The 8,471-nt window shown below is 49.5% G+C and overlaps 1 protein-coding gene across 1 annotated transcript; it reads right to left on the bottom strand.

Moving 5' to 3' along the window:
* Positions 1-5,877: 5,877 nt before the first annotated feature.
* LOC127334881 (uncharacterized) lies at positions 5,878-6,997 on the bottom strand. The gene has a single exon (XM_051361424.2). The coding sequence runs from the start codon at positions 6,950-6,952 to the stop codon at positions 6,374-6,376; it is 579 nt and encodes a 192-aa protein (XP_051217384.1). The 5' UTR covers positions 6,953-6,997; the 3' UTR covers positions 5,878-6,373.
* Between the last annotated feature and the right edge of the window lie 1,474 nt (positions 6,998-8,471).

The following is an 8,471-nucleotide window of genomic DNA, read 5'->3' as shown; positions in this document are numbered from 1 at the left end:
ACCACTTTCTCGCCCGCGCCGCCTGCTCCGACCTTCCCTCGCCGGCCGCGTTGCTTCCTCCTCGTCTCCCGCGTTGCTTCCTCCTCGTCTCCCGCGTTTCTTCCAATCGAAACCTCACGAGGAGGGAGATCAAAGATGAAAGGGATCCCTTTCCCCCCCCAAGCGCATCACTTTGCCGACTCCGGTGGCGCGCCGTCCCCTCCTCCCCGTCTCCGGCGACATCGCACCGCGCCAGGCCAGCAAGCGAAGACGCAGGGAGGGGCGATGGACGCGGAGCTCCTGGAAGATGGTGACCAAGAAGAGGTGAGAGTGGCGAGATGGTGCCATTGTTGGATGGGAAGTTGGGATGCAGCGGGAGATTTATAGGAGGATTGATTTGGGCGGGAGGCGCAGCTACAAAGCGTTGGAAAATTAGAAGAGGTGCTGGTGGTTTGGCCGTTCAGAATCAAGTTCAGTCTCACTCTGACCAAACCAAACCCAGCATCGCGCGCACGACCATCTGAACCTGCCATCTGAGATCGCACCAAAATGTATACAGTGGGCACAGACGGGACGACCGCGAGCGCGGACGAAGGCGGCGCAGCGGCGGCGGAGTGGATCTTGGAGAGGAGGCCAAACCTCGACGGCCGCCGGACGACCTCGACGGCGCAGTCGGTGTCGAGGAAGAGGAGCTCGGTGAGGTCGCCCACGAGGCCTTCCTGCGCAGGGAAAGGAGAAGCGACCGGCCGGCGGGCCCTCCGCGGGAGCCTCCCTACACCGAGCGGATCCGCCCCGAACTCCCTCTCGCCGGGGAGCTGCGGACGGCAGCGCCGCGCCGTCGGCCTCCTCCTGGAGGAAGACGAGTCCTGATTTGGACCTGATTGCAAATTATTTTGAATTCGGGAGGGGGTTATTGTAAAAATAAATTATAACGCTCGCCCGAACAGTAATTCGGGTCGGAGGGAGTACTATTATTAATTTTCGAAATTCGAATAATCGAATGGAAGCAATGCAGTGTAGCCCAGACTCAGCGCTCGACGCCGACGAGGTACAGTGTAGCCGTACCGCGGCCGTACAGACATGGCCGCGCGCGACAGGGAGAATAACTGGGCAGGTAAAGCAGGGCGTACCGGCCAGCCTATCCACCTGTCCTCCATCCATGGCGCTGCCGACCTTCTGTGCCGTGCCCGTGCCCTGCCCTGGCGGCCGGCTCATGTGCTGTCCCATGTCACAGGATGAGGACGGACGTGCGACTGCTGCTTCTGTGATCTGAGTTCAATGTCGCCGCCACTTTTTGGCCGTGGGGGCAGCGCAACGTGCCGCCGGCCGCGAAGCGCCGCTGGCTGGTCGACATGGCCCTGCTGGCCTGCTCTGCCCCTTGGATCGATCGATCTAGCACGTGCCATGGAGGTCGGTGCCAGGGGCCACTGAAAATTCGGTCGGCGTGTGTTGCCCGATATTGAAGAAATCATCGAAGTCTTGTGTCGGGTCGTAGATACATCGACCGTCGCCGTGCCTCCCGTATGTTAAAAAAGATCGAGGGCCATCCCAGCGACCCGACACAAATATTTCTTTAGATTGATCTTATTGACAGAAAATTTTAATTTACATAGATGACAATGGATGAAAAGAATAACCATAAATCCTAACATATACTCTACTAATCCTTGTTGTTGTAGTGGGTGAGGTCCATGATCACCGCATCTTCCACAACTAGTTGGATGTCGGCGCTGCCAAAGAGTATGCCTGCGATGGAGGAGGAGCAGCCGGGGCAGCCCCCCCCCCCCTCCTCCCACGGATAGTTGGGCGCCACCGACGGTGGAGAATATGTCAGCAAAGCAGGAGGCGCCTTGGTAGGCCTCCAATGGCGACTGTGGGCAGGAGGGGCATGCATGCTTGAGGCCCATGGCGATTCTGAAGGCCTCTTCCTCGGATAGTCCTTCCGGCATGAGGGCGATGGCGTAACAAGGCAGCACGCGGCGGCGGTTCCTGCGCCCGTGAGGCCTTGATTATGAGCATGATCGCCTCCTCTCCGTCCATACCTTTCGACATGACAAGAAGATGGCGCTCCACTGATGTGGGCGCGGAAGACCAGCGGCCGCCCATCAGTCCCTCACTAGTCGCTCAAGTCGAAACGTGTCATTGATGGTGACGTGGAAGGAGAAGCGTATTTGCTATTAACACACGCGCAAACCGTGACATCTCCGCGCCAACGCGGTCTCAACTAAATTGAACCGCCAATGGGTCGCCGCGAACAAGTCACTCCGCTTGTGTTGAGGCGTTGGGTTGGGTTTCGCTCCTTGCAACAAACAGATCGAGTCTATCGATCCGTTTGCGTTCCGTCGCCTGAAGATGCCCTTTGACATGTGTGCTGCTTGGTAGGGCAATGTGGCAGTTACTGGTCGGCACAAAGTTAATTATCGAGCATTTTTTCTTGTCGAAAAAGTGTATAGCTGGGTAGACCGTAGACGACGAAAGTGATACAGAATCGCGTTCATCGACACTGAAGTTTGCGCGTGTACGTCGCGAGGGGAGTCACCGACTGATCCAGGAATAAATCGGGCCGTACAAGTGTTTTCAGCATTATGGGCCTGAAATGATACGGTAGTTCGCGTAAACGCGTTCACAATCGGCCCATCCCCGTCAGTCTGTACGTACGGGCATTAATTCACGGGGCAAGCAACTGTAATCAGCTTGTGCACAGAAATGATGTGCAGAGAGTGAAAGCAACTTCGTTTTAGTCCCACATCGGGGAGCTTCACGAATGGGACACTCCTTATAAAAGGGCCAGGCCAGCTAGGAGACGTGCCCGAATGGAGGCACACCCAGCACTTGAGCTGCCAGCTCGTGTTGTGGCGGTGACATGTGCGGCATGCACATTTAGCAATATAAACATGGAGAAAATCAAAACCGCCCTAGAGTGACCGTGATAGCGTATGATACATACGCTTGGCTATGCAAACATTTTTTTTTTGTGGTTCTGTTTATAAATCTCCCTCCCATAGCTTTTCCAGTCAATAACTCGACATGCAACGGGGACTATAGGTTACAAAGAAATGTGTAAGGTACACTGATTTCACCCGTCCGTGTGCTCTGCTTCGTAGATGAGCACAACACTAGCTTAATTCTTGTTTGACTCCCAAATCATAGGATTACTCCGTAATTTGTTCTAGCATGAGTTACAAAATGAATTGCCACTATTTTTATTATTGCACACAAGGTTGCAACCAAGCAAAAACGATCCAACCGTTAACTTGCTTTCTGGTTCATGCTAGCAATTAATTGCAATATAGATTATGAATTTCCATACCATTAAATTTTTCCGTCATTTGTTCTAATCATGAGTTACATAGTACGACGAGTTGCAACTAAGATTCGATAACATCGCTCAGTCAACCGAGAATTAGTCACGCTCTTATTTTTCTATCTAGTGACACGCCAACAGATTATATGAGTGCCGTCCCCTCTGGAAAGTAGATGAACAACGGCCACAGCTCGCTCCTATTAGCGTAGTACTCTAACTCACCGATAATTAGAGTATTATAATTCTTGGAGCAAAGCCAACGCCAACTCCAAAAATATGGAGTGACGTGATATGACTGCCTTTGATAGTCTCGGCTTGCCTCATCAGGAAGACTTTCATTAATTTCCGAAACGGAGAAAAAAAAAGAAACCGTACCAGTAACAATTATTGTGCATGATTGATTAGCACTGTTCCACCCCACGATTCCTTCGTGCTATATGACGCTTGCACAGTTCTTAGCTGAAACTGAGGCAGGCAACGCAGTACGTGTTAGTACGTGACGACAAACAAACAAGAGCGAGCGACTCGGAGCTGACTTTCGGGAACCGATGTCGATAACTCGATCATCGGTGAATCTCGGCCTCCCGTGCACTCCAAGGTGACTGTAACTTGTACCGTCAAACGAGGGAGAATTACCTTCACCTCGACGGAGGTAAATAAATGGTTTGTACTCGTGTAACCATGTCAAGGATTATTGAATGCGCGAGGTTGACGACGCTTTCGTACCAAGTCACCATCGTCTTACGACGAGGCCAAAACGGTTTGGTAAACGTCTGGTCACCAGATGGGCTGATTTTTACCCAATTCTAACAACGATGGCTATGGTGATGGCAAGGGTTGTACTGGTCTCGATTTCATTTACAGATTTGCACGGCAGAGAATGATTGCGGTGATATCACCTGAAGCCCTGAGAACTGTTAATTACTCCTACACTTGTGGATTTGTAGCTGGTTGTTGTCCCTACCCTTGATCTACCAGATCGGATCAGCATTGATTTGATGCGATTGACACCAGCACTCGTGTCGTTAACCTTTTAATTCCGCTCGCGATTTTGACTTGTTGGCCTCTGCAATCATGCTCTTCTTTGTTTCCTGCACAGTCCACTAATATATTACTCCTATTTCACATAGTTACTCCATCTCATATTTAACTGCATGCATGATACATGGATCAATCTACCGACACAAAGGGCCCCGGCCGGCCGGCCAAAAGGAAAAAGGTGAAGTTTCTGATCATGCCTTTGGCCTGGGGCAGGACACGGTTGCCTGCGATGTACCCGTTTCAGATCTGTAAAAACCTCGCTCTCGTGTGCACCGCCGACGTGAATCACCCAACGCGCCGACCGTCTCTGCATGCATGTGCTGCTCGTTTATTTGGAGTAGTTGTTTTACTATGCAAAAACCAGAGCATTTTCTAGCTAAAAAATATACACGGCCAAACTTGTCTCACTGACGGGTAGGCCAGGGGTGTGTTACCGCAGCTCGCTCTCTTCTCACTTCTACGCCAAGCCACCACGGCTGTAGCGTCGCTTCCTACTTTTTTTTTTTTTTGCTAATTCTCAGTCCACTATAAGAATTAACTAATGATAACTAATTCTTGGTTGACTTTTCTATCATTGGATTACATCGTGACTCGTGTAATCATGTCGGCTACTCCGTCCATTCTGAAAATGGTGTAGATGGTTTTGTCTAACTTAGGATATATCTAGACACGATTTAGTTTATAGATACGCAACATCATCTTTGGAACGGAGGAGGTATACACATTAATTGATTCTCGATTGACTTCCATACCGTTGGATTGAATTGCATTTCGTGTTGATTGGGAGTTACACATGGGTTGTCATTGAGATTTTTCAAGTTGCACATGGATTGCAACTATTTTTTTTTACTTCCATGCTGGTTAAAACTCGGATTTTTCATGTTGCAGCTAAAAAGAAGATGTTCAAATTGTAGAATTTATATCATGATTCATTTAGATGACTTTGCTCGATTAAGATTTAGATAAATCCCAAACAACTTGAGATATAGACACGCACAAGCAAATGTCCCACGGACAAGCAAACGTGTGCCACCAATCCGGGATACTTCAAAATCCGAGTAATATCTCCATGGTTATCTCCAATGCCACGAGAGTATGTGGCAATTGTACCCATACTTTGTTCCATAATTCTTGTCGCGGATTATGCGGAGTGAGTACTCTCTGTACGTCTTGGATCATCATAATCTTTCTAGAATATTCGTGGCCCACTTGACCAATGCATGCATAATGCATTCTAATCAGTGATGATCACAACAAGAGATACTAATAGTATTTAAAATTAATATTTTGCATGATTGTGGGATAAATAGTTGGGTACATCCAAATATTTTTCTCATTTTTATAAAACTCGCAAATATGATTTTTGATTTTATTAAAAAACAATGGGGTCACTTGTGCTAATAAAAAATAAAAAAACTCCACTCTGATAGTACGAGACTAATACTCCCTCCGTTCCTTGATATAAGTTATATAGTTTTTGGCACCGAAATTAAAGAGTGCACATTGAAGAAAAATTATACTAGGTTTGGGTGGAATTACCAGCTAGTGAACAATTGACGTTAAAAATAGAGGATGGATCGCCATAATCATTCTAAAATAATATCTGTGGCCCACTTGTCACTGAAAAATGCATGCATAATGCATTCTAATCAGTAGTCACAACAGCAGACACTAACAGTGCAACACATTTTCTCAAAAAGAAAAAAAGCAAAGAAAAGGGTACTGCAGCAGAACATATGCACTGCACCACCCACATGCAAGCCATAATATCATGTGTTTGTAAGCTACTCTTAATCAACAGACTGGCCTACTACTACTACTGATCGTGCCGAATTCCACCAATTCATTATTGTTTGGTGCAAGCAAAGCTGCTGTAGCACATGCGTGTGCCGACACACGAAAACCCAAACCCTTAATTACAGCGTCATGTCACCAAATCCCCAAGCACATTCCTGATGATCACCCAGCCCAACCAAGAATTGATTGTTCTCGCGCGCACGGAGACCAGCTCTCTACGTACGTACGTCTCCATACGGATTGATCGGCGACCTAGGCGTGAACGCGCCGGCGCGGCTGCGGCGGCGGGCCGGCGGCGGCGAGGCAGTCGCGGGACCTGGTGCAGGAGCGGTAGAGGCTGAGCACGGCGAGCCAGTCGGCCAGGGCGCCGGTCACCGCCGGCCACCGGCGCTGCTGCTGCCTCCCGCGCCTGCCGGCCTTGTCGGAGTAGGTGGCGCCGGCGAAGGGGTACTCGGCGATGACCCGGTTGCTGGAGAAGAGCGACGGCGGGAGCGGCAGCGGCGGCGCCTTGCCGCCGAGCTTGCTGCTGCCGCGGGTGTTGCTGGGCCCGCGCGCGGGAGTCTTGGGGATGCCCGGGCGGTGCTCCCAGGAGAAGGGCACCGCCGAGGCCCGGAGCGGGGAGAGGAAGCGGTGGTGGAACGGCGAGGGCGCCGGGGAGGGGAAAGAGAAAGAAGCGGACGATGACGACGATGAAGCAGAGGAAGACGAAGAGGCGGCGGATGCGGGGGCGGACGAGGGGGGTGGAGAGGTGAGGAGGCGGCGACGCCGGCGGCTGGCTGCGGCGGCCGGCGCCGGTGGCAGGAGCGGCGACTGCGAGGACGGGCTGGGCATTGTGTGTGTGTGTGTGTGGAGCTTGTGGTTGTGGAGGTGAAGTTAGGGTGGGGCTGGTGGTGGTGTTTTATGGTTGGGTCATGGCGTCGGCGCGCGCGCGAATGGAGGCGTGATGTGCCTAGCTCCGGCACGCCATGACGTGGGCGCGCGGCTTGCTTCCTCTGCACAGTACACGTCGGCACAAGAGTCAACTGTATCTAGCCAGTAGGACTAGTCCTACTGATTATCAGGTGGCTGTGCTGATTCGGCACACGTCCAGGTCCAGACAGGGAGCAGCACAAGACAGGGAAAATTCACAACCCATATACTGTGCTCCGGAAATTTAGAGCACTAGTATAAAACCAAAGAAATTTAAAATACAGGAGCATTTATTTTTTGAAAGACAAACCTGCCCTTGACCGATCACCCGAAATCATGCAATGTAAGGTCGGAATACAAAAGATTCGATCAGTTCTGTTTGTGATATATTCGATCTACATTCGCTTTCCAACACACGCCGCCATATACTTTGACGTTTGTGAGTCATCAGCATCATAGTTTGTCGCATTGTTTCCCCATGGCGACTCGTATGCCCTCATGTCAAGCATTTTGTGCAATGTACATCACGATGAGACGCGTTCTTCGCCAATCGCAACCTTCTGCTTAGCAAGAGCTCCCCCACCCACCTACCTATGCTTATTCGACCACGGTAATCTACTAATCTATCTTGGTTTAGTTTGCAATTTTTTTCCATATAATCCCAATAATAGGACCAAGGTCCCACTATCAAAGATAACAGAACAACAAATTCATAAAATCATACTCCCATAGGTTCTCTATAAAGTTGTGGTTTTGATAGTCTCCAAGACGCACTTGTGGAATGCAGTGAAGCATGCATGGAAGTATTTTCTACCTAAACTTAGGCGCATAACTTTTGTACCTTCTAATGGAAATGAATCAATGGGGTTGGGTGTGAAGAATTCTCAGTCGACTCAAAATTAAGTTAGACCTCGTTAAGATGACATAATTCATGCCCACCCTAGAACATTTTGGTTGCAATAGCCTCATATGTGAGATGGTTCTTTAGTGGACCGAGCTCTAACTTAACTCTAATCTATCTGGAGTTTACGAAAGAGTAGATTGTTTTAGCTTTGAAATAATTTGTGAAAAGTTGATTCCATTTATGTCCACCGTGACTATTTCCTACATCTCACGAAAAATATCGAAAGTTTATCAAAATTTAGATCTATCTACTACTATTTAATGTCTAGGACAAACCTCAGACAATTTACATGGAACAGAAGGAGTACTTATATATAACCAAATAGACGGACCCGCACGATTCCAGTAAACGAGGTTACGGCGAGATCAAGGAAGAGACCACTAGCTCAGCTCAGCGTTTATCTTTCTGAAGAAAGCGCGCGAGGAGTGGAGGCGTTAACCCCTTTTTCCCCTCATTCTTTGACTCAACTTGCAACTGCAATCCTTAAAGAATGGTACTAAAACGGTGGAGCCGAACCAGATCGCAGAGTCATTGCGC

The sequence above is a fragment of the Lolium perenne genome, chromosome 2, assembly GCF_019359855.2.
Source record: "Lolium perenne isolate Kyuss_39 chromosome 2, Kyuss_2.0, whole genome shotgun sequence".
Taxonomy (NCBI): domain Eukaryota; kingdom Viridiplantae; phylum Streptophyta; class Magnoliopsida; order Poales; family Poaceae; genus Lolium; species Lolium perenne.
Note: the sequence above shows the minus strand (reverse complement) of the source record. Positions and strands in the feature narration are given on the sequence as shown.